Source organism: Rana temporaria, chromosome 1 (assembly GCF_905171775.1).
Source record: "Rana temporaria chromosome 1, aRanTem1.1, whole genome shotgun sequence".
Classification (NCBI taxonomy): domain Eukaryota; kingdom Metazoa; phylum Chordata; class Amphibia; order Anura; family Ranidae; genus Rana; species Rana temporaria.
The window spans coordinates 244395591-244422280 of record NC_053489.1 but is presented as its reverse complement, the minus strand read 5'-3'; the positions used below and the strand labels follow the sequence as shown (position 1 = coordinate 244422280).

The following is a 26690-nucleotide window of genomic DNA, read 5'->3' as shown; positions in this document are numbered from 1 at the left end:
CTGAAACCCGGACACATTATTCAGACAGGACTATGACTTTCCAGCAGGGTTGCTGGCTGCAGCTCTCTAAGCCAAAAGTTTCTGTCTGTTACGGCTCCGGGCAGTGTGAAAGAGTGCAACAATCACCCCCCAACACACACACCTATATATGTATGTGTGTGTGTGTGTGTGTGTGTACATACATACATACATACATACATACATACATACATACATACATACATACATACATCAATTTGCTCCTCTTCCTCCAGCCCCTACCCCTCTGTGTCTGCCCACACTCCAATCTCCAGCACTGTGCCTCAGAAAAGGAAAGTGGGGACCAGAAATTTGAAGTCCAGCAGCCTTTGATACATCTGGATGAGAGGTGCTGACTGCCAAGGGGTGAGTGAGCTCACCATCCATCCCTGTCTGTGACTGAAGTCTCCCCCCTTCTCTCTCCTGCCTCTGAGTGGGTACACTAAGGTAAATCCGAGTTCTCAGAGCACCCCTTATGTCAGAGTTCCCCTTTACATCAGGAGCCACAGTGTTCCCCCTTGCATCAGTCCTCTCCATGCATCAGAGTTCTCAGTGTTCCCCACTTAAATCAGGGTTCCCAGAGCATCCCTTATGTTTGAGTCTGCAGAGTCCCCCCTTACAATGTAAGGGAACTCTGCGAGTTCAGATGTAAAAGGGAAACTCTGTGGACTCTGATGTAAAGGGGGACTCTTGTGATTAACTTCATATGATTAGAAATGTTATTTAATTGCAAAATATATGTATAGTTTATGCTATAAAAAAAAAAAAAAAATGCTGTGCACCGCTAAAGTGTTCGGGTTTGGCAACCCTATCTTTGGCAGACACCAACACTTGCAAATGTGAATAACTTGGCACAAGGTTGATGGCTTTCTCTATGCAAAAGATACGCTTGTTTAAATCTTTTTGTTTTTGTGCCAGCTCCTACCAAGCATTTTTGTTAGGGCCTGTGTTGATGGGCTTTCTTCGCTTTTATATCTGAACTGCTTCTCTCCCCGTAAAAGTCAGTAACGATTAGAAAGCTTGGTGACTAGAAATTGCATCCTGGCACCTGGGACTTTTTTCAGCCCCTCCAGGGCCCTTTCACACTTATACGACTTGTCTCACGATTTTCGTATAAGTTATTCTCCATTATTTTCAATGACTACCATTCATACTGGCACGACTTTAAGTAGTGCCAACTTCAAAGTAGTCCTTGCACTACTTTGGTCCGATTTTTTTGATGCCACTTACACAGGCATTCATTGAAATTGCGGCCGCGAATTGCAGCGAAATCGCGGTAAAATCGTGCGACTTTGAAGTCGTACAAGTGTGAAAGGGGGCTCAGGCTGGGTTCACACTATACTACACGACTTTAATCCTACTTTGGTCCCACATCCATCCGACTTTCATGAACAGGATACTACTTTGATCTGACTTTGCCTTGGACTTGAAGGCCGACTTTCAAGGAGTGGGGATCCGACTTGGATCTCTGCCAATATCAGGCACTGTGTTTGATATGAATCTTGAGGGGGGAACTCCACGCCAAATTTTAACAGAAAAAAACGGCATGGGTTCCCCCACAAGAGCATACCAGGCCCATGGGTCTGGTGCGGATTTAAAGGGAAACCCCCTACGCAGAAAAGACGACGTGGGGGTCTCCCCAAAATCCATACCAGACCCGTATCCGTGCAGCTGCCCTGCCGGTCAGGAAAGGGAGTGGGGACGAGCGAGTGGCCCCCCCTCCTTAACCGCGCCAGGCTGCATGCCCTCAACATGGGGAGGTAGGTGATCTGGTGCAGGGGGGGCCCCCTGCAGCCCCACCACCCCAAAGCACCCTGCCCCCATGTTGATGAGGACAGGGCCTCTTCCAAACAACCATGGCCTTTGGTTGTCGGGGTCTGCGTGCGGGGGGCTCATCGGAATCTGGGAGCCCCCTTTAACAAGGGGGGGGGGGGGCCCCACCCTAGGTGAATGAGTATGGGGTACATCGTACAAACCTTTTACAACCCTTTTCAGGAAGGCTCATTAAAGGGGTTGTAAAGGTACAATTTTATTTTTTATTCTTTTTGTCCCTAAATGGCTTCCTTTACCTTAGTGCAGTCCTCCTTCACTTACCTCATCCTTCGATTTTTTTTTTTTTTTTTTTTTTTTTCCTTATTTCTTCTGAGAAATCCTCACTTCCTGTTCTTCACTTCCTGTTCTTCTGTCTGTAACTCCACACAGTAATGCAAGGCTTTCTCCCTGGTGTGGAGTGTCCTGCTCGCCCCCTCCCTTGGACTACAGGAGATTCAGGATGCGCTCTACGTTGCAGATAGAGAAAGGAGCTGTGTGTTAGTGGGCGTCCTGACTCTCCTGTAGTCCAAGGGAGGGGGCAAGCAGGACACTCCACACCAGGGAGAAAGCCTCGCATTACTGTGAGTAGTTACAGACAGAAGAACAGGAAGTGAGGATTTCTCAGAAGAAAAATAAGGACACTTTAAAAGCAAAAATGGAAGGATGTGGTAAGTGAAGGAGGACTGCACTAAAGTAAAGGAAGCTAGTTAGGGGAAAAATAAAAAACCTTTAACATGAGGGTGTGTACCTATAATCCAACTGTGATGGGAATTGTTAGTTACCAATTCACAATTGTACAAAAAAAGGTAAATGTAACCCAGGTTCAGTCATCTACCATTTTATTAAGATTCGTACGCCCCATGAAAACTGTAAAAAAAATAAACTTTGTTCAACATATTTCAACAGGCAAACACTGGATCTTTATTCACACAGTGCCTACAGATAAAGGTGATATATGTAGGCAAATGACACATAAAATTTAGACCTGGTGTATTCATTCCAACAAAATAATGAAAATGCAAAGTTGTCAAGTGGTAAAAGTACTGAATGTACAACCCAACGTTCTCCACCCAGATTAGGTGCCGATGATTAGAACCTCACTACGGAGTATATAGGTGGAACCTGCAAGTGCGCATGGTTAAACTTTTTTTTATTCAAGCAGTCAGGGGAAAAAAATTAAAAAATTCTCCAGTGGCGGAGGGATGGATGGGACCAGTGGCAGAGGGAGGGAGGGATGGGACCAGTGGCAGAGGGAGGGAGGGATGGGACCAGTGGCAGAGGGAGGGAGGGATGGGACCAGTGGCAGAGGGAGGGATGGATGGGACAAGTGGCAGAGGGAGAGATGGATGGGACCAGTGGCAGAGGGAGGGATGGGACCAGGCAGAGAGATGGTGGTGGAGGGATGGTGGGATCTGTGACACTGTCACTCACCAACTCTTTGTCAGTCGATTCCACCTCCTCCATGCTGCTTGGTGTACTTTTCATAGTTGAAGCTCAAAGTATGAACCGGTCAGAACCTTTTATCCATACAATGTAAAAGCAATGGAAAGCTAATTGGCAAATTAAATTGTTTGTTTAGAACATGAGTTGTGAATAATTGAATGATCTGGAATTACTCAAATCTAACCGTTTGAGTCTCTGAACACAGGAAAAGAAAAACTGTCACTAGGCAATTCAGTGCCAACTTGTCATGCCGTGATAGAACACAGGGTTGCACTTCAGCAGCTTTAGGTGGGATGAACATTCTACAGCTCGAGACACTCCGTTATAACTGTTCGTCACTGAAAACCATTTAGCTCAAGAAAAGTATCACTAGGCAAAGACGGCGTCTACTTGTCTATGCCATCCTACAAAAACAGGGTTCCACTACAGCAGCTTGGCGTAAAATGAACATTATTAACTTTTTTTTTTTAAAGAACTTTTTTTAAAATGATTCTATTGACTTGCAAGCCATTACCCCCAAATACAAAAGTTCAAGGAACATTTGCTTCATGCCCAGGCTGCTATGTGCAGGCTCCCATACAAATAAATGGCTGTGCTCTTGGAAATGCCAATGCTTCTTTACGTAGGTGTGTACCTGCACACGCGCGTCTGACGTATTTTACAAATCCTTTCCGAATTTGGGGAAACAAGTTGGATGCATGTGTCTAGACGGCTTTTCATAACCTTGAACCTGAAAGTAGGTTTCACAGGAGTGGCACATTGTGAGAATGATTTCACAGGAGTGGCACATTGTGTGCCAATGGTAGACCCCCAAATTAGGAACATGAGTCTAGCACCATGTATACAGAACTGCACGACATTGTTTTGATGTCTCCTCCTTTAGTATAGCACCCACTCAGATTTGCCGCAATATCAAATATTGTTTACTACATTCAAGAACTGTTCTAGCTGTGCATTCAGAATACTAAACAGGCTTTCTCCAGTTTTGGATCCAACATTAATTAAAGAGCAGTGCCACTCATATCCCTTTCTGTCATCGACCTATCTCAGAATAATTCTGCATTGTTCTTTCACTGCAACATCCTGTGTTCTGTTCATTTCCATTTCCACACTGAATAGAGCAGCTTCTTTAATGTGGGCTTATGTGTGGTCAATCACTTAATCTCCATTGGAGCCATGGTAAAACCAAAGTTTATTTAAAAAAAAAAAGTTACCCAATTACCTCTTCCTTTTACGATTTAGGGTGACGTGCCTTTTGCTACACAGGGAAACTGCCTCTTCTATATGCTTCTGGGGATTGATATCATATTCTCATAAGAAAAACATGCTCAAGAAAAAAACAGATTTTATATCTGTGTTACATAGATTATGAGCTGCTTCTTCTTTCCAGCTGTAAGCCGGGTCTAGTTTGGTCATGTATAGAATATCCGTTAGTCTCTCAGCGATCTCATGGTTCAGAAGTAACTTATCCTTTTTGCTTATTTTGCATGTTAACATCTAAATGGAGTTTCAATGTCTACCCTATTTTGTACAGACAGATTTGAATTAATCGTTGCCTGATGTGCAGATTATTATTATTTTTTTTAAACTTAATTTTCTTTGAATTTTGTAAGCACTAGACACCGGGCAAAAGTAGACTTTATGCTCTTTGAAAGGTAACACTAAAGTATCTCGATGACAGGATAGGGTGTGCTCTCATATAGTATACTGTAGGTTTATACAATAAATTCAAATGGCTATGGGGGAAAAAAGGAAATCTTTATCCCTATCATCAACACTGTTGGATGGTAAAGGACTTTTCTTTGTTATGTACTGCTTGCCTCCTGTTGAACTGGTGATGGGTTCTTTTTAGAGGGGGAAAAAAGAAAACCTTTTGCTCTAACTATGCATTAAAATAAGGCCTACTTCTTCTTCTTTTTTTTTTTTTTTTAAGTCTCGGATTAAGAAAAATTGGTAGGCTTACCTCAAAGGCTCTACATTGTCAACATCTGGAAGGCAGATCTGTGCTACACCATGCTTGGCGAACATTAATCTGAGAATGACATCAAGAAAGGGGCATTGCTGTTATAAAATGAAAAAAACAATATTAAAAAAAAAAAGGGGGGGGTCATTGCTGTTAACGGACGTCTTTGTGTTGCATCTGGCTCTGTGCCCGTTGACTTGGTGATGGCATCAGGAATGGGGCAATTCTGCTGAAGGACATCGCTGTGTTAAACCTTGCTTGGTGCCCCTTGAATTGGGGATGACATCAGGTTTGGGGTAATGCTGCTGGAGGGCGTCATTGTGTTTTAAAATTTTGCTTGGTGTTCGTTAACTTGGGGTTGGCATCATTGGATATGGCATCAAGATTGGAGCAATGCTGCTAGAGGACAGCGCTGTGTTAATTCCCCTGTTAGAACGCATACTGTTAGAATAATTTGGTTGCAGGCTGGTCGATAAATTGAGCTGGGAATGCGTTGCCCTTCCATGTGCTCCTTGCTGCAAAGGTCAGTTATACTATAGGTAAGGGCAGTGCCCATTTTGTTCTTACTGTTGAAATGTTGGTGAGGGGACAGGCCTGCGCCTTTTTATGGAGCAGATGGGCACCCTCCAGGCTCACCTGCCCTCTGCCTATCCATTATAATGCATGTGCTTCCACTGTGCAGGCTCTCAAAATTTGGAGTTGGACTACAGAAAATACTGGTTTGCCTTGACGAGGCTCTGAAGCTTGCGGATGTATTTGCAAATGTGTGCGGGGAAAAAAACCTACTGTTCAACGAGTACTGTTAGAAAGGATCAGGTTGGTTAGCAGGCTGGTAAGTTGAGCTGGGAATTTCTTTGGTTTTGATTTGCGTGCGTTGCCCTTCCATTTGCTCCTTGGTGCAAAGGCCAATTATAGGTGAGGGCAGTGGCTATTTGTTTGTACTGTGTTAATTCTTGCCTGGTGCCTGCGGTCCTGTGGAAGGGGTCAGGAATGATTCCCTTTTTTAAATTCTGTTTCCTAAAATTATGATTCCAAGTAAAGTTTTAGAAATTTCAGCTTTTGTGTTGTATTAACTTGAAAAAAAAATTGGCGATTTATAACGAACACTAGCTAATACTATATAATTTTTAGCGGGTGAAATATGTAATTTTGCAAATGGAAATTCACTATCTTTAGCTGGCAGGTGGAGCTCTTATCTTGTCTCATGCTTTCTAGCCTGGCTTAGTGCCTCATATTGGGATATACAAATATAAACAGTAACTGGAGTCCTTGGCTCACTAGACAAGTGAGTGGCACCATACCTCCCCGCGCGCGTGCACACACTTTTGATCAGAATCTGCTTCAGTGGTGCCAGGCCCAGGCCCAAGCAAGAAGCATACCTTTCACTCTGGTAGATCGCGCTTTTTTTTTAATTTTTTTTATTTTTTTTTTATATATATTGCCCAGCCAATCCCACACATTCTTGTATGACCTCCCAAAAAATAACAAATTCCTGTTGAGTTACATTGTAGTTGGTAAATTAGATTAACGTTGGCTAGCTTGCCTTTCACTTTGATAGATCATTTTTCAACCACTGTCTTTGTCTTATAACCCAGTTTCACAAAACCCTGTGAGGTGTTTTTTTTTTAATTTATTTTTATTACTGTTATTGCTGTCACAGGGAATGTAAACATCCCTTGAGACAGTAATGGGCAGTGACAGATACTATTTATGGAGGGAGCTGGGGTATTTAAGACCCCAAACCCCTCCTCTGCACTTGAAAGTATTCAAAGCATTTTTGAATATTTTCTATTTTTTAAAACTGGCACCTTTTTTTCAAGATGCCAGTAATCCAGGAAGTGATGTCATGACATCGCTTCCAAGTTACTAGATCTGAATGAAGCATCGGCTTTGTTTGGGTCTTCGTCCAGCCGGCAGATGTGCTGGCTGGTTGCTTGTGCCTCCCGGTGGGACAGGAGAGCCCGCCAAGCGGCCGAAGGCGCGGGGGGGGGGAGGATATCCCCCTCCTGCTGCTTGTAATAACAGCTGAACCGCATCAGTTGTTGTTCCAATAAAGCAGACGTCCGCTCTAAAGAACGGTACCGGTGTGATGCATGCAGCTACATGAATCGCCTCGGTAAAACCCCTTGAAGTAATATTGGATACGTTTGACCGATACTTCCAAAAAAGTCAATATCGGCCGATGATTGGCCAAACTGATAATCGGTCGATATCTAGTTTGCAGCCTGGGTTGCATGACTTGCATTCAGGCAACTGTCAATCACTTCCATTCCCATTGTATGCTGACGTAACAGTGACTGACGCCACATGTAGTTGGGCACAGAGTCTGCCTCAGGCAAGCAAAATGATGGGCTGTCAAGGACATACACTCCATATGTTTTTATCATATTTCTGCCCCACATACCCCAGGCCTATTGGTGGATTCCATAGTGGCTCATTATGTATTGATAAAAAATGTGCGGCGTATAACTGCTGGGGGAAAACCTGTTTGCCTCTAATTCTGCTATTAGGTTTACTGTAAAGTCGTCTCTATTTAAATATAATGTCAAGCTGTTCCACAGTGAGAACCTATACAAGATGGTTTGTTCTGGTGTATCTATGCTGTATAGGTGTAGAAAGGCCATCTTAGTCATAAATATAATATAAATAAATATCCTTTAAAAAAAAAAAAAAATCCTTTTTTATTGCAGCCTTATTTAGGGTGAATGTATATAATTGGTCGTTTACCTAAAGGGCATTTTTTATTTTTTTGTGTATAGATACAACTGCCATTTCTTATATTTTCCTGTCAGATGTTTACCTCTTTTTATAAAACCTATTTGTGTCCCATTCTCCTGTTGTGAGGTTAGGGTTTGCCCCCTTTTTCAGGGATTTACCTGAATCGTTCGGAATTGGAATCATGTGTCCGGGTTTCAGACCACCTGAGACCTGGACAAATTATTTAGAGCGGACTATGGCTTCCCAGCATCTTTGCTGGCTGCAGTTGTCTAAGCCGAGAGTGTCTGTTACACTCTTTCATACTTACACTAAGCCAGCACTAACAACCCCCCCCCCCCTATACATACACGCACGCGCGCGCGCGCACACACACACACACACACGAGGAGAGAGGGCTCAATCTGCTCCTCTTCCTCCCTCTCCTACTCTTCTGAGTCTGGCCACACTACAATCCTTGGTGCTGTGCCTCAGAAAGGGGAAATTTGAAGTCCAGCAGCCACAGATGCAGCTGCATGAGAGGTGCCAGGGGGTGAGTGAGCTCACCATCCATCCCTGTCTGTGACTGAAGTCTTCTCCCCCCTTCTCTTTCATGCCTCTGAGTACACTAAGGTAAATTTGGGTTCTCAAAGTTCCCCTTTTACACCAAAGGCCACAGTGCCCCCCCCCCCCACTTGCATCAGAGTCCTCCCTGTACATGAGGGTTTTCAGTGTCCCCCCCCCCCCCTTAAATCAGGGTTTCCAGAGAATCTTATGTCAGGGTCCCCAGAGTTCTCCCTTGCATCAGTCTGCAGAGTCCCCCCGTTTTTTTATTTTCTAAATAGGCTCCTTAAAGCTAGTGCATTGTTTCACTTACCTTTTTTTTTTTTTTTCCCTTCTAAATGTTTTTTTTTCTTTGTCTGAATTTCTCACTTCCTGTAAGCTTGCCACCATCATCCAAGCTATTCTGGCTGGGTGTTAGTCAGCATGCTCGCCCCCTCCCTTAGGACCACATCCCTGCAGGGAGACGCTGTGACCGTTCACAGCTTCTCCCCGCAGGGATGTAGTTCCAAGCATGCTGACTAACCCCCAGCCAAAACGACCCGGATGATGAGGGGCAAGCTTGCTGAAGAGGAACAGGAAGTGATAAATTCAGACAAAGGGGGGGGGGGACATTTAGAAGGGAAATCGAAGGAAAAGGTAAGTGAACCAACAACGCACTAGCTTAAAGGGACCCATTTAGAAAATAAACCTTTACAACCCCTTTAATCTCGCTAGATAGTTTTATATACTATAGACAAAAATTGCTGCGCATCGCTAAATCGTTCGGGTTTGACTTGAAGAAAAGGTGGCAACCCTAGGTTAGATACAGATGCATTTTTCTGATTCCAGCATTCCATTGAGTCCATTTACATCTGACAATGTGCGCACAGTAGTGACACAGTAAGAGGAAAACATGTGCACTTTCCACATGTTGATTAGACAGGACAAGCATCCAGTAATGCGATGGTGAGGGGAAAAGAAGCAGATGGCTCTTCCTGAGGGATATGTGTCATTCATAGCAAACCAAATTAACAGTCTCTTAAATACGGTTACATGGTACAATGTCCGGGGACTCGTATGCAGTAGAAATAGAGAAAAAAACTACAAATGTTTGTCCTCCGGTGCTTTTAGCCTTGTTCAATATGGTAAGAGCTGCTTGAGCAGCATTTACAACGATAATTATCTCTCTGGTAAGCTCGTCATCGGTGCACAGTACAAAATGGATAGGCCAGGAGCATGCAGAGGGTTTAGAGAATGTGGTGTGTGTTTGTTTTTTTTTTTTTTTTCCCCCTGTATAAAATAATTTAATGATCTATGGTAACAGCAGCCTGAGCTGCTCACCAAATTTAAAAGCCCTTGAGGCCTTTTTTTTTTCTTTATTATGGAAGATTCATAATGGAGACCAAGGTGAGAGAACATGTGTGTACTTACCCTGTACATGTTCCAGTGCTTGCTTCTACCTTTTTATTATGGAAAATTCAGCTATGCATGAAACTAGTGTCTGCCTTTACGGTTTAATATAGAAGATTCAGCTAAAAATAAGACCAAGGTGAGGGACCCCTTAATCTGTTCCAGTGCTTGCTTCTTCCTTTTCTAATAGAAAGTTCATCCAAGTATGGGAGCAAGGTGAGAAATCGTGTACTTTTACCCTTATGTCCCGGTGTCCGCTTCCTCCTTTTATGATAGACCAGTATGAGACCAAGGTCAGAAAGCATTGTGCTCTTCCCCTTCGTATGTTCCAATGCCCATTTTCTGCTACTTATATATATATATATATATATATATATATATATATATATATTATAATATATAATTATATATGTGTGTGTGTGTATATGGCTTGGAGAGGGTGTAAGCACTAGACATGTGCAATTCGTTTAGTTCCGAATTCGTTTTTTGACAAATTGAAAAATTCAGAAATTTCGGAATTAACCAAATTCGGAAATTCCAGAAAAAGCAAAACGAATGAAACAAATTTTTCGGCAGTGCACATGTCTAGTAAGCACTTCCCCCTCTACATGTTTCAGCTCCCGCTTTTATCAAAACCAAATATAAGACCAAGGTGAGAGCATGTGTGCTCTTACCATCCACATGTTTTACTGCCTACATCTACCTTTTTGTTGGGTCTCCAGCCTAGGGTTGCCACCTCATCCCTTTAAACACAAACGCATATTAATTACACAGGTTCTGTGGCGGATTAAGGTGATAAACTCACTCGGTGCCTTATCTTCATTAAATTGGCCTCAGAACCTGTGTAAAGTCATATGTGTTCGGGTTTAAAGGGATGAGGTGGCAACTCTACTCCAGCCAAAGTTCAGACCAAGGTGAGAAAGCATGTGTGCTGTTAGTCTTTACATGTTCCAGTACACACTTCTACCTTTTTGTTATAGATGGTTGAGCCAAGTATGACACCAAGGTTAGCGCGCACATGTGCTCTAATGTTCCAGTACCCAGTTCTACCTTTTTATTATAGTCCAGTTTAAAGCCTCATAAACTCGATCGGACTTCCATCTGACTTTTCTGTGGATTTTTGTCCGAAGGGGCATTGGCCGTGAACTTGTTCTGCATACACACGGCAGAAGTTTTTCAGCAAACATTCGCAAAATCATGTGTGTGGGTTTTTTTTTATTTTATTTTATTTTCTATTAATTTTTTTCAGCTCTTTACCACCACCCTTTGGGCAACTTCTGATATTGTCGTCTGATCTTAAGCATTGGTTCTGAGCATGCGTGTTTGTACTTTGGACTTTAGTCCGATGGACTTGTGTACACACGATCATCGGCTGATGCTCCATCAGACTTGTTGTCGGAAAGTTTGAGATCATACACAGTGAACATTTGTCCAATGAAAAACCGAAAACTGTCCGATGGAGCATACAGACAGTCGGATTGTTATATAAAACACGTCCGTCGGACCGTTATTGTCAGTCCGATCATGTGCATGGGCCTTAAGACAAAGATGAGAGAGCCCATGTGCTGTTACCGTCCATATGTTTCAGTGCCCAATTCTACCTTTTTTATTATAGAAGGGTCACAAAGGTTAGAGAGGGTGTGAGCACTTGCCCTCCAGCACCCACTTATGCTTATAAAAAGTAGAAGAACAAGGTGAGAGCATGTATGTGCATACCCTCCACATGTTCCAGTGCCCACTTCTACCTTTTTATTATACGCTGCACTTTACCACTTTGTTTATTCACACACAGATTGATCCTTTGTTGAGCTGGCTGCTATTGTTTGCTATTTGTAGACGCGCGTTTTTAACCCTTTTTTTCTTTTTCTACACCTTTTTACTATAGTCAAGTATGAGGCAAAGGCAAGGGTGCATGTGTGCGGTTACCCTCCGTATGTTCCAATGCCCATATCTACCTTTTTAATATGGGGAGGTACAGCCAAGTATAATTTCTAGGTTAGGGAGGGTGTAAGCACTTGCATGTCCACATTTGGGCTGATTTACTAAAACCTAGAAATCTACACTAATCGTTTTATTTCATTTTTTTTTTTTTTGGTCAAAGCTTAAAGGCAGTTTGGGTTCGTTTTTTTTGGCTAATCATACTTTCCTCTGTGGATGCATCTGTCCCCACACGCACGGTTTTCTCGGCAAGGAAACTGCTGGCAGAGCTTTCTTGCCGAGTAAACCGTTCGTGTGTAAGAGGCTTTGAGGTTTCTTGTCAAGAAAACTGCCCAGAATCTAGACGAGAAAAATAGAGAACCTGCTCTCTTTTCTCGTTGTGAGATTCTCTGCATTTTCCTGCCGAGAAACCAGAGCGCGTGTATACTTGCCGCTCCATGGAAACCCGATCATGCTCGAAATGACTTTGACGCATGCGTGGTAGCTTCCAAGGCATAGGTAGGGTGAAGCAAGATGGCGGCGACGGCATCGAATGTGACAAGCGTGTGCTCGGCGGTTCTTTTGAATTATGTGTGTGTGTGTGTGTGGACTCGGCCGGCAATAGAATCCAGGCCATGTGTACAGGGCTTGACAGTCGACTTCACTTCTGCTCTACTTCTCCGCTCTCATTGGAGTGCTGAGCTGTGGAGGGGCGGGGAGCGGCCGTCTCGGCGGCTCCCTGAGACTGCCATCAATCAAGGCAGCTGGCGGATCCAGACTTGGAAGTCGGGATGACGCACTGCCTCAACTGATGGCAGTGACACGTCAGCAGAGAGCGGACTTCAGACCGCTCTCTGCTGAAAACGGGTCATAGCAGTGAAAAACGAATTGCACTCCTGTGACCCAGAGGAGAAGCCCAGCCTAAAAAATATTAGGCTGGACTTCTTTTTAATTGAACAAGCTGAAGTTAGAAACCTGGTTTCTATGCACATCTGTACCAGATTTTGCACTCTCCAGTTTTAGTAAATGAACCCCTGTGTGTTGTGAACGCGCCTGGATTCTAGCTGCGTGTTATGCAGGCCACCATAGAGAAATAATATGCAATACTTCCTACATGTGAGTCTTCGCCTAGTATTCCTCATCACCGCAAAGATTGTAGTGGGTCTATCTTTTTGTGGCATAGTTGAAATATTTTGGAACCTTTTCATAAGTGTTACAAAAAGTCAACGTGAAGCCCAACCCCAGCTGTCACAGCATATGAGGAATGCTCCATCACAAAAAAAACACAGCAATTGTTAGAGCTGGCTTTCCCATATCCTACTGGTGGGAAGACCTATCCAGTTTTTGCAGAAACAGACTTCATTTTTAAGGATTACCTTGGATAGCTTCCCTTCCATGGACATAACGTGGTTTGTCGTGCAGTCTGTCGAAGTCCAGCCAAAATCTTTTCATGGCGGCTTGTCGTGCAGTCAGTTGAAGTCCACCCAAAGTCTTTTTGTATTACTCTGCTGCATAATAAAGCTCTTTCAATCTCTTGGATGTGCCAAAACCGTGTAGTACAAGGGCAAACTACTATTGGATATAGATTTAATGGATTGTTTATGTAGACTGGTACATGGCCAACAGAGGGGAAAATTGTGAAAGATTTCCATGCTTCCTTCTCCAGCAGGTTATTTCATGGCATTTGTACAATGCTGCTGTTAGGAAGACTAATATATACTTTTTAAGGAAGACTAATTTATACTTTTTTAGGTTACAAGGGGTGAGGAGGACTCGGTAGGTCTAAAAATAGCCCAGAGGTTTGGGTATCGGGTTCTGTGGCAAGAACATGGCTTTATTTCTTTTCTGTGCTAAATAAACAGCAATTACTCCAACGTACCGCTGAAGTAAACAATTTATATGTTCTGTATTACAGATCTGGAGATGTCGGAGTTGCAAGAAGTTCAGATCACAGATTACAATGCTCTTCCACAGGACCCTTTAAAGGTAATGCCAAGACTCTTCTTTTGAATTTACAGGAAGATGCCAACATTGTTATCACACATTTTATTTTGTGTTTATTTTTAGGCAGCGGAATTGGCTGCAAAATTAATGCAAGTACAAGAGCAGGTATGCAATGTTTTGTGTTTTTTATACATACTATTATGTTTGTGTTTACATAGTAGTACATCCATGCATACAGGCATAGAAACGCACACATATTCATCACCGGTATCTTTTTATATTCTGTACAGATGACTACATGGTCTTCTATTCCGGGGCTCAGATTACTAAAAAATTATATTTTATTTATATATATATATATATATATATATATATATATATATATATATATATATATATATATATATATATATATATATATATATATATATATTCTCTAATTATATATATTCGCGCCTTATTTAAATTGTTAAAAAAAAAAAAAAAGCTCACATTGCCAAAGAGCATGCATACTTGCATTTTTGACGTCCTGTAGTGACGTATCAGCCAGCAAGAGGATATGCTACACTGGCATGAAAATTCTGCTTTAAACCTCTTAAAAATAAAAACATATATCGTTTATAGATGATGCAGGACATCATGTTTTGATAATATAAGGCTTATTGATTGGCCAGGGAAAGTGAAATCAACATAATTTATTGCAAAATGTTTCTTTTGAGGTTCCATTTAGACTATAGAAATGCTCTGAATAGCTGCACACCTTGTAGACTTAATTTAGGTACAAAAATATAAAGTCAGTGGGGGAAGGAAAGATATTGACGCAATTCGCACTATAATGGCGCTTTAGCATAATAATTGAAGTGGTTTTAAAGGCAGAACATTTTTATCTTCATGCATTCTATGCATTAAAGTGGATGTAAACCCAATTCATGAAATTCGAGCTGGGCACTTATATCTGCAGTATTTTGTTAAATATCTTCAAAGAGATGTCCTGTAGCTCTCTCCTTACCCGTTCCTCTGTTATCAGCTTGACTCCTGACAAATTCTCAGGCACATCGGATAAAAGTAGCCTGACATTTCTGTCAGGGGAGGTTGCTAAAATAGATTAGCAGGGAGCTGACCCTGTTACAAAACACCTGAGAGTCTCTGCCTATGATGAGAGAAGGTGTGTGTGTGTGTGTGTGTGTGTGTGTGTGTGTCTTTCCTCCAATCAGTAATTTTAGCTTTCTTGGCTGTATGCCCAGACATCACTCTGTGTTAAACAGGAAGTGAACATTTCCTTAGGCCCCTTTCACACGGGGCGGATCTGAGCCCCATCTAGATCCAGCAATGTTGTAGGAGTGTCTCCGCTACATGGGACTCCCCTTCTCATTGGCTGAGACGGCAGCATGGCGCCATTGGCTCCCGCTGCTGTCAAAGTCGGTCCCCCAATGAGGAAAGAAATGGGGCAAGGGCCCAGGCCGCGGCTTTGTCTGAATAGACACAGGGAGCTGTGGCTCAGCTTGGGTGCCCTCATAGCAAGCTGTCTTGCTGTGGGGGCACTTAACAGGAGGGAGGGGCCAGGAGCACCAAAAAGGGACCTGACAAGAGGAGGATCTGGGCTGCCCTGTGCAAAACCACTGCACAGAGCAGCGAAGTATAACAAAAGACCTGAAACGCATCAATATCTTTCCTTCCTGCACTGTGACTTTGTGACTGAATTTGATAAAGTCTACAAGGTGAGCAGACATGCAGAGCATCTCTTGATTTCTGTGGTATGGCCAGCGAGCCGGCCAGTAAATGTAACTAGAGAAGCACAAATGCCTGGACTGGTTTAAATCTTCTCTTCTTTGACCCATTCAGACTGTTCAACTGTATTGCAGTGCGCTGCATTACCCACATACGCTAATGTACAACATACCTGTAGCGGTTAAGGAAGACCACTCGTTTGAATAGACTGTCAGTGCAGCAAAATGCAGGTTTTAACTGACCTGCCATATTTGTGTCAAGTTTTGTCAGATTGGTTCATATCTTAATCTTGCAGTGTGCTAAAACACGAGTGTGTTGTTGTACACTTGTTGGGTACATTAGGGTGCCACTGTTTTGTATGGGTTGCTTATAGACCTGGTGTATCTGCGGTTTTGTGTATTTATTTATTTATTTTTTTTATTACCTTTTTTAGTGGGATTGAAAATGTAAAAATATACTTGAGGATTTTTTGGACATTTGATATTTTTTACAATTTTGTTTGAACTTTTTGGTACTATATCAAGCCCTGTTCCTTGAGTATATCGTTGGCACTGGTATTCCAGTATACACTCAACCTGTCTTCCTCTCTGTATCTCGTGGTGTAGAAGCACTCTATTGAGACTCCCTATGGCGTGGTGACGGTTACAATTCAGGGCTCCCCCAAACCCAAGCGTCCAGCGATAGTAACATTCCATGATGTGGGGATGGACCGTGAGTATGAGGGCCGTCTGTGTTCATCGTACCTGTTGTGTGTCTGTCTGTCTTTTGTGCCTTGTTTGTACTACCACAACTGGCCTTATCTTTCCGTTTCTTCTCATTCTATGTCTAACACCTTTTCTGTGGTTGTTGTTTACATCTTTATTCTAGACTGTTGTCTATGACTTTGAATGGCTTTTTCTTGTGTCACTCCTTCCTAGGCTCCTGTCTATTTTCTGCATTGACTATGCATCGTCTATAGTAAACAGTAGTGTTTTGTTATCGGAATTATACACGCATACAGATAATTGCTGGCTAGACATTGTTTTCCATCAATTTTCGCTTGTGGATTTGTTTAGATGGTAGTGGATTGTCTACTGCAAAGCGTTTCACTATCCGGTATCACTTTAAAAAATCACATTGGGCCAAATTCTCAAAAAGTCTGCGTAACTTAAATTTCAGCAGTTAAGTTACACTGACTTAAAATTTCTACCTAAGTGCCCGATCGTCAAAGCACTTGGGTAGAAATTTCAGGCCGTGTAACTTAAGTGCCGCCGTCGTAAGGCGGTCCTCCTCTCCTGGGGGCGTTTAAAATTTAAATGAGGCGCGCTCCCGCGCCGGCCGTACTGTGCATGCGTGTGACGTCATTTTCCCGATGTGCAGCGCGCGAACGTAATTAACGCCGGGCGGCTTTGAGAATTTCGACGGGACACTAAAGTTGCGACGGGTGAAAAAAAGACGCGCCGGGAAAACAAATAATTATAAAAAAAGACAGCGTCGCTCAGCATGCATTCCTGAGAGGGAGAACTCCATGCCAATTTTCAAAGAAAAAAACGGCATGGGTTCCCCCTCCAGGAGCATACCAGGCCCTTAGGTCTGGTATGGGTTGTAAGGAGACCCCCCCCACGCCGAAAAATTGACGTAGGGGGTCCCCCTACAATCCATACCAGACCCGTATCCAAAGCACGCTACCCGGCCGGTCAGGAATGGGAGTGGGGACGTGCGAGCGTCCCCCCCCCCCCCTCCTGAGCCGTGCCAGGCCGCATGCCCTCAACATGGGGGGGTTGGGTGCTCTGGGGCAGGGGGGCGCACTGCGGGCCCCCCCACCCCAGAGCACCCTGTCCCCATGTCGATGAGGACAGGACCTCTTCCCGACAACCCTTGCCATTGGTTGTCGGGGTCTGCGGGCGGGGGCTTATCGGAATCTGGGAGTCCCCTTTAATAAGGGGGCCCCCAGATACCGGCCCCCCACCCTAAGTGAATGGATATGGGGTACATCGTACCCCTATCCATTCACCTGGAGGCAAAAAGTAAAAGTTAGTAAACACACAACACAATGCTTTTTAAAATAATTTATTATTCTGCTCCGGATGCCCCCCCTGTCTTCGTTATTAGCTCAATTACCAGGGGGGGCTTCTTCTTCCACTCTCCGGGGGTCTTCTCCGCTCTCCGGGGGGGGGGGTTTCTTCTTCTTTTTCTCTTTTCGGCGTGGGGGGGTCTCCTTACAACCCATACCAGACCTAAGGGCCTGGTATGCTCCTGGGGGGGAACCCATGCCGGTTTTGAATTTAAAAATTGCCGTGGAGTTCTCCCTCAGGAATGCATACCAAATGCCGTCGCTGGAACGGGCCTTTACAATGTGTGACTAACTTTCCACATTATAAAACCAGCCCTAGTTTTGCGCAGGCAAATTCTGAACTTACGCAGAAATCGCAGTGCTGAAATGCTTTGAAAAAAAAGTCCTCATTTGCATACGCAAAGCTGCATTTCAATGAGAAATGCCCCCAGTGGCGGATGCGGTACTGCATCCTAAAATCTGACCGTGTAAGTGTCTTACACATGTCAGATTTTCTGCCTAACTTTGGAAAAAGCCTTTTGAGAATCGTTTCCAAAGTTAGGCACAGGGATACGCAGGCTGAACAGCAGTTAAGTCTGCGTATCTCTTTTGAGAATCAGGCCCATTGTGTCTAGCCAGCACTAAACTGCTCATATATATAATTACATTTCTACAAGAAAGCACCATCAGTCTCCGATATCAATTTGTCCTTACACAATGTTGACCCTGTATACTGTATAAGGACAGGGCAACAGAATCGCACATGTGTGTCGGTTAGTGTAACTGAGCTGGCAGATGGATCTACATATAAGTAAACAATGCTCATTGTTGTGGAAGGATTTATGGATAAGCCTGAATTTGGTTCGGGTTGTTCTGATCATTTTTTCCAGTGTCCTCACTTTAGGTGTTTCAGTTTTGGACTCTCTGTAACACATTGCACACATCTTAATACACAACTTGCTAGTCCTATGTCCTTTTTTCAGACTCCCCACAGTGGAACTTTATAGAGAAAAATAATCACACGGATCTCGGTTCTTTCCATTGTCGGTTGCTAAAATGCCCGCAACTTCCTCTTTCGTTTTTATTTAATGTTGTGCAGCCTCTGATGCCCGTTTAATAATTATGCTTACTCATCACTTTCCTTTGTTCTGCTGTTCACCAGATAAAATGTGTTTTGACGCACTGTTTAATAATGAGGACATGTATGAGATCGTGAAGAATTTTGTTGTGTGCCACATTGATGCTCCAGGGCAAGAGGAGGGGGCAGCTGTCTACCCTGTTGGGTAAGTTTTTTTTTTTCTTTCTTTTGCAGTTGGGATGCACAACAGATAAAAGTAATGTAAAAGTGCACCAAAATAAAGCTCTCCTATGCTGTTGACTATTAAAAGAATACCAGTTAGTATAAAAGTGTTCATTACTAAATGTCTATCATGGGGGAATAAAAGTGTGCTGGAAGTAAAATGTCTTGGTGCCTGATGCGCTTTGTACTGATTTGTTTGCAGTTCAGGTCTAAAGTTAAAAACCTTTTTGGTGAGTTGCTCTGGGCATCAAAAGTTTGTACAACAGCCCTATTGTCAAATTTTTGTACTATGATTTTTATTTTTGTGACCTTTGGGGGATAGCCTACTTTTGAATCAAACCGCATAGCTTGTACACCAGCACACAGAAGCAGTATATTTTAATCATTGCACCCTTTGTGCATACTCTCAATCTTGAAGCGCTCAAGTCTAAAATAGGCTCACCCATAACTTCTGAATCTCCCCTTTTGCATCAGAGTCCTCAATTCCCCCCCCTTTTACTTCAGAGTTCATCTACATCCTCCTGCACATGAATCCGCAGTCTCCTCCCCCGCTTTTCACATCAAAGTTCTCAATCCCTTCACATCAGAATCCTCCCACCTTTTCAGAAGAAATTCCTACCTTTTGATCTTTACCACCACACATTTGCGCCTGCTTGGCAGTGGTCGGAAGATGGATCCAGTCTAAATGGAGGGAATCTTCCATCCCATTGTGAATACTGGGCTTGCTGTGGATTAGCGTCACTGGTGACAGCCCACTTGCAGCATGGAAACACATGGTGCTGTGCAAAAATGGTGTGGGACTCCTGACAACACCATGCAGCGCACCAGGGTGCCATGGCATCCTGGTTGAGCAACACTGGCCTAAACAGACTTCAGTTCACTCTGATGGGCCTATATTAAGGTGGAGCTGTACCTTTCTTTCCAAGCAGCACATGCGTTAACAAAAAATGGCCTTTGGTAAACAGATTTGTTGCATATTTAATGATGCAATCTGTTTTGCTCTGAATAATTCAAAATGATATTTTGCACTATATGGGTCTTTGCTGTGAGTTTTGGTGGGAGGCGTGGGTGCTTAAAATTCTGGAGGTGTTAAACCAATCAGTTGGTTTCCTGGTTATTTTACAAGTGATATATAAAATGAGAGCAATCATTTTGGTTTCTAAGGGGGCTACATGAAAACAATATATTATGTAATATGTATTTTTTTTCTAACACTGTTACTGTTACATTGTTTCCAATCAGGTATCAATACCCATCACTTGATCAGCTGGCAGAAACCATCCCCCCCGTGCTGCAGTACCTTAAGTGAGTAAACTTGCAAGATACAAATCTGGAACATAAACTAATGTGAATAATCCTAGGTTGTATGTAACTTTGCCCGTTTTATTTTTTATTTTTTTTATGCAGTTTCTCCAGTATTATTGGAATTGGTGTTGGTGCTGGAGCCTATGTCTTGTCCAGATACACGGTACGTATCCCTGAGGATTATTCACAGCCATAGCAGTCTCAAAATTTAAACTAAACATCCCCCTAGATGTAGTTATGGACACTTTGTGAATGAGGACATGGCCTGGAGGATGAAAATAGTACAGTATAAGAGGGTACAATTTAAAGGGCTTTTGTGTAGTCAGGAGGCTGGGAATAAATGTACCGATTTGTACATGTTGCCTGGACCCCTAGGCTGTTGGTGTCAGCCAGACCTATAAACCTCCACAAAGGGGAAGGAACACCGGGCCACATTTCCTAACAGTTCTGAATGCATCAAATTGATTCAGTCTGATACATCCCTATTTAGTTTGAGGCAATGCCTATTGAATGGCATGGTAACCTCAGAAAAGTTATTAATGTTTCTTCTGTTTAAAGAATTGATCTATAGTTGCACAGACTGAAAAAAAAAAAAAAAGTGTCACTTGAGTTCAAAACAGAAGATATCTTAAAGTGAAGAAAAAAAAAAACTATTCAAAACATTCCCTGTCCCCTTCTACCTATCAGTTTTTTTTGTTTTTTTTTTAAATCCGCTCCAGTCTGGTCATGTGATCCTGCAGCTCCATCTCCCCTGTGTCCAGTGAGCAGCTCCTGCAGGGGAGAAGGGGGAGCAGAAACCACAGCTTGGCCAGAGGAACCTAATGGTGATGGAATTCATAGCTGTTAAGCGCTCCCCTACAGGAAAGTCAAAGCTGCAGAATCACGGGACCAGATAAAAAAAAAAAAAAATGGCAAATACACAGATCTTTTGTATACAGGGTATGCAGGATGGCTTGGGAGGAAACATTTTAAAGAAAAATGTTGTGTTTGTATTTTCTTCCACTTTAACATCTTGGCTGATCCAAGGCAAGACATGTTTGCCAATTACCTTCATTTACTCTGTATAATGTCAAATACTTCTTATCTATTAGTGTTCTTGTTCTAATGAATTGTATCGATTTTAAGTTCTGCTGTCTTTTATAAAATAAATCCTATCATTATTATCAAAGTAGTTGCACTACTCAGAATAATTTTGCTATTTTGAATGTCTAGTACTAAGTAGAGAACAAATGAGCTATACAGAAAGCAGAGGGGTGAATCCATTTATCAGCTGTAATCCAATATAAAAAATGTGACCGGTAATAACGACTGGGACTAGGTAACCCTGACAGCATACAGTGCATCCGGAAAGCATTCACCGCACTTCCCTTTTTCCACATTTTGTTATGTTACAGCCTTATTCCAAAATGGATTAAATTATTTTCCTCAAAATTCTACAAACAATACCCCATAATGACAACGTGAAGGTCACAATGAGCACAGTGGCCTCCATCATCCGTAAATGGAAGAAGTTTGGAACCACCAGGACTCTTCCTAGAGTGGGACGTCTGACCAAACTGAGCAATCGGGGAGGTGACCAAGAACCCGATGGTCACTCTGACAGAACAGGGTTTCTCTGGAGAAAGGAGAACATTCCCGAAGAACTCTGCAGCACTCCACCAATCAGGCCTGTTTGGTAGAGTGGCCAGATGGAAGCCACTCCTCAGTAAAAGGCACATGACAGCCCACCTGGAGTTTACCAAAAGGTGCCTGAAGGACTTTCAGACCATGAGAAACAAAATGCTCTGGTCTGATGAAACGAAGATTGAACTCTTTGGCCTGAATGGCAAGTATCGTGTCTAGAAAAAAACAGGCACCGCTCATCACCTGGCCAATACCATCCCTACAGTGAAGCATGGTGGTGGCAGCATCATGCCGTGGGGATATTTTCCAGCGGCAGGAATTGGGAGACTAGTGAGCAACTTGTAAAGCGCAACACATGCGAACTGAATCGCCTCTGGGCGCTGTTTCCATTTCATGGGTAAGGAACCCCTTGACCTCAGAAAAGATGGGTTTTAATCTTTCTCTTGAAGGCCAAGTGGTCCGACTAGTCTGGATCGAGGGAAAGATGAATGCAGAAATGTACAGAGACATCCTGCATGAAAACCTGCTCCAGAGCGCTCTGGACCTCAGACTGGGGTGAAGGTTTATCTTCCAACAGGACAATGACCCTAAGCACACAGACAAGATGACAAAGGAGTGGCTATGGGACAACTCTGTGAATGTCCTTGAGTGACCCAGCCAGAGCCAAGACTTGAACCCGATTTAGGATCTCTGGAGAGATCTGAAAATGGCTGTGCACTGATGCTCCCCATCCAACCTGATGAAGCTTGAGAAGTCCTGCAAAGGATAGAAACTGCCCAAAAATAAGTGTGCCGAGCTTGTAGCATCATACTCAAAAAGACTTGAGGTTCTAATTGGTGCCAAAGGTGCTTCAACAAAGTGTTGCGCAAAGGCTGTGAATACTTTGGAATAAGGCTGTAACATGACAATGAGGAAAAAGTGAAGCGCTGTGAATATTTTCCGGATGCACTGTATATGTTCTCAGACAAATATGCACACAAAGAATCTCGCTGAAAAACCACTAGCGTAAATTAAATCATTGCTGTATGACATCAGAGAATGGGTTTTAATAAAACCTAAAAGCTCAAGGGGAAAATACTCAGCCACTCCCCTCAGCCTATAGATCTAGTGTGTTGCTGTTTGAGATTTCCATCTGATCACCTTTTGAGACTAGGATTTAACACAGGGGTGGCTAACCAGTGGCCTGCGGAGCCCTCTGATGTGGCCACGACCTCCCGCTCAAATGGCGGGTTGGCAAGCCCAGATCGCAGGTTGCTGACCCATCATACCACAGCATCAGTGTTGTGAATGGAGCTGGTGGTAGAGGAAGAAAACGGCTCTGGAGTAGAGCCTCGTAAGCTGATGCTTCCTGTACAGTGCCGGCTTTTGCCACAGGTGGAGTCTATGACAAAGTTCAGCTAACCTGCAGGATAGACATGGGTGCACTACGCTGCACCCGCAGTGTGGGTAAACCGCATCACATCAGTGTGAAAGCAGACTTGGGCCCTTCTTACAATCGTCCCTATCCAATCAGACCCTCAATTTACCTCTACAGAGCGGCAGATGTAAACAGACTTTTGTCCGTTTAAGCCCACCTACCTCCAATCTGATCCTCGACTGGTTACCAAGTTGCTTAAGTGGCCCTGGCTCTTTAAAAGGTTGGGCACCCCTGATTTAACTGAAAGAAGACCTGTCACATAAAATATATGGCAGCCAGTCAGCCTTTCCTGGTGCGGTATTGGAGGGTGAGAAGCAGAATTTGGTTGACAGCTGTGGGCAACATGAGCAGTACCTCTACTCTGCATTTTTTAGACGTGTGTGTTGTGTTTTTTTTTTTTTTTTTTTTTTTCATAAAGATCTATGTGCACTAGGCTTAATCTTAGATTATAGCAAATATTAGCCAATCTAGCGGGGAAGGTTTGCTTTTGCCATGGCCTCTAAAAAAAATAATTTCCTGGTTATCTCTGGCTTTGATACTTTCTCACTTATAGAATTCCTTTAAAAATTATTAATATGAAGCTGGTGAAATGGATTGTGGGCGCTGGTTGGGCAAATTGCCATTGGAGCAGATTTTGGGATTATTCGCTCGTGTCTGCTTATGACAACAGGCCTTGTTATCAAGGTGTCCAGTGTTAGACACAAGCAGATTAGGGCACTGGGGGAAACTTTTCGGGTGATCCAATTTGCATCAATGTGCCATGTAAACCTTATCAATGAACTTTTATTTGTTCTCTTTTTTTGTTTTTTTTGGTCTGCTAAATACACCATCAGCCCAGGTTCACACTGGGTGCGATTTCATTCGATTTGAGATGCGATTTCACATGTGAAATCGCATCTCAAATGCCGCCAATTGTCGGCAATGGCGCCGTCCTTATCGGTGCGACGCCGCATCTGCGGCGCTGCACCGATTTCAAAAAGTAGTTCTTGTACTACTTTTTGCGATTACAACCTGCACAGATGTCTCTAAAATCGCGGCCGAAATCGGGACTGCCGGCGGGAGTGAAATCGTGCGAGTTCAGCTGAACTCGCACGGCTTCACTCCCGCAGCCCAGTGTGAACCAGGGCTTAAAGGCATTTTGTCCTATTGATTCAGGAAGTAAAAAAAAATATTTTATTCCTGTCAGAAATTCAGTGCCGTTTTGTGCACTCTGTAGTTTTATTAGCCATTGTACAGACCACTTCCGTGGACTACAGAACACCCCTATGTTATGAGGAGAGGGGGGGAGTGTTCTGAAGTCCTAATACAACACACCAGGTGAATATAATTGCAGCCACCAACTCTTAAGGGCAGGTAAGCTACAATAGTTGGATAAACCTTCCTGAGGCTGGGTTTACACTGGTACAGCAAACACTCCGACATTGGGAGCTCATGACGTGTGATCATCAATGATTCCCTATGAGAGCCATCTTAACTGGTCCGACACAAGTCGGTCTGACTTTGAAAATGCTCCCTGTACTACTTTGGTCCGACATTGATCCTACTTCAGCCCATTGAATATCATTGAAGTCGGATCAAAGTAGGATCCTTGTCCTTACCATCCGACTTTTGACATGTGCATACAGCAGCAGTAAAAGGAATTTATCTCCCACTGGGATTGTTTTGATCGGTTAAAGTCAGACGACCACAAAGTTGGATCAAAGTAGTATCCTATTCATTCAAGTCGGATGGATGTAGGACTGATGTCACAGAGCAAAGTAGGATGAAAGTCGTATGACTGTCGTGTAGTATCGGTGTGAACCCAGCCTAAATCTATAGGTAGATTTAGTATGATCTTTATCATATGTCAAATATTACGGTATTACAGCAGGCAAAGATTCTGACTGATTTGCTGTGCGCGTCAGCTTGAGCCAGTTCATTTCTTTGTCCGAAACACTGTTAAATATTTCCTCTCCTCCTTCTTTTTTTTTTTTTTTTTTTTTTTCCAGGGTGCCATCATCCAATGTTCTTATCTTATTTTAAAATTCCTGTTGTCACATAAAAACAGAAAATATATTTTAAGTATTTATGAACTGTAGGAAAAATAAATGTATGGATGTTTTTATACTTCATTGTGGTGCTTTATAGGAGATTTGACAAACTGCAACAGCATGCTTCTGCTGCAGCTTTGTGTTTTAGGCTGGGTTCACACTACTACACTACTTTCATCCTACTTTGCTCTGTGTTCAATGTTTCCCTATGAGAGCGTCTTGTAGCGTCCTACACAAGTCGTTCCGACTTTGAAAATGCTCCCTTTACTACTTTTGGTCCTACATTGATCCTACTTCAGGCCCATTGAATATCATTGAAGTCGGACCAAAGTAGTATCCTGTTCATGAAAGTAGGATGGATGTAGGACCAATGTAGGATAAATGTAGGACCAATGTAGCAGAGCAAAGTAGGATGAAAGTAGTGTAGTAGTGTGAACCCAGCCTTACTGATAATCTGGTTATTGGGGAACAAGGTGCACTGGACAAGCAATGGTCTGTCCAATTAGCACAACCTCCTAGTTCCTTTCAGTGCTGTCGTTTCTCACACATTAACTTGTCATAACTGTTTTATTGGTAAAAACATGGAGTACTAAAACTTAGTCCCTGTTACTTATAATAATAATTATTATTATTTTTATTTTTTTTAAGAAACTAGTGTTTTCATTATTCATTTTCTATTTTTTTCTTTTGGGCATGAAAGTGTATACACTACAAGGAGCAGAACAGTTCAAACTGTTTTTTCCTCTGAAGTTAAGCTCCTAGTCTATTTTTAGGGTATGATACAGAAGGAGACACATTTTGTGGCGAAGGTCACTGGTAAAAGTCAGAAGGCTTTTTCTTGTAGAGCTACAGCGAGATTTTTTAAATGCTTCGTCCACTAACACCAGTGTTTCAATTAAAGGCATCTTTCCGACAGCTAGGAAACATGGATATTTCTTCAAATTCATTGTCACACCTGTGGTGAGATCTTTGCAGCACACTTTCAGACTCTGATAACATACGGATCACCTGCTGCATTATTTTTGTCCTGGCTTTGAGCCCTGGTTCACACTGGGTTGCGGGAGTGAAGCCGTGCGAGTTCAGCTGAACTCGCACGGCTTCACTCCCGCTGGCAGTCCCGATTTCGGCCGCGATTTAAGACATCTGTGCAGGTTTCTGCACAGATGTCTATGCAAATCGCGGCCTGAAATCGCAAAAAGTAGTACAGGAACTACTTTTTGAAATCGGTGCAGCGCCGCAGATGCGGCGTCGGACCGATTAGGACAGTGTCATTGCCGGCAAATGCCGCCGATTTGAGATGCGATTTCACATGTGAAATCGCATCTCAAATCGAAGGAAATCTTACCCAGTGTGAACCTGGGCTGAAAGCTGGGTATAGTTTAAAACCTGGCTGAAGAAACCTTGATGTCCACATCTCCATGTGATCTAAATAGCCAGTAGGTGATTCAACCTCAAGCATTCACCAAAAATGCAGGTAGACAGACCTTGACGATGTACCTGTATTAAGGTAA

The 26690-nt window shown here is 43.1% G+C and overlaps 1 protein-coding gene across 3 annotated transcripts in view; it reads left to right on the top strand.

Annotated features, from left to right (window-relative positions):
• Positions 1-26690, top strand: part of NDRG2 (NDRG family member 2) — a 91601-nt gene that overhangs the window by 43011 nt on the left and 21900 nt on the right. For all 3 annotated transcript variants that reach the window (XM_040352394.1, XM_040352411.1, XM_040352403.1), the window contains exons 2-7: positions 13716-13786; positions 13868-13909; positions 16078-16183; positions 18667-18787; positions 20047-20109; positions 20212-20272. In XM_040352394.1, coding sequence (XP_040208328.1) covers positions 13716-13786; positions 13868-13909; positions 16078-16183; positions 18667-18787; positions 20047-20109; positions 20212-20272 — 464 coding nt within the window. The remainder of the gene's footprint in view (positions 1-13715; positions 13787-13867; positions 13910-16077; positions 16184-18666; positions 18788-20046; positions 20110-20211; positions 20273-26690) is intronic.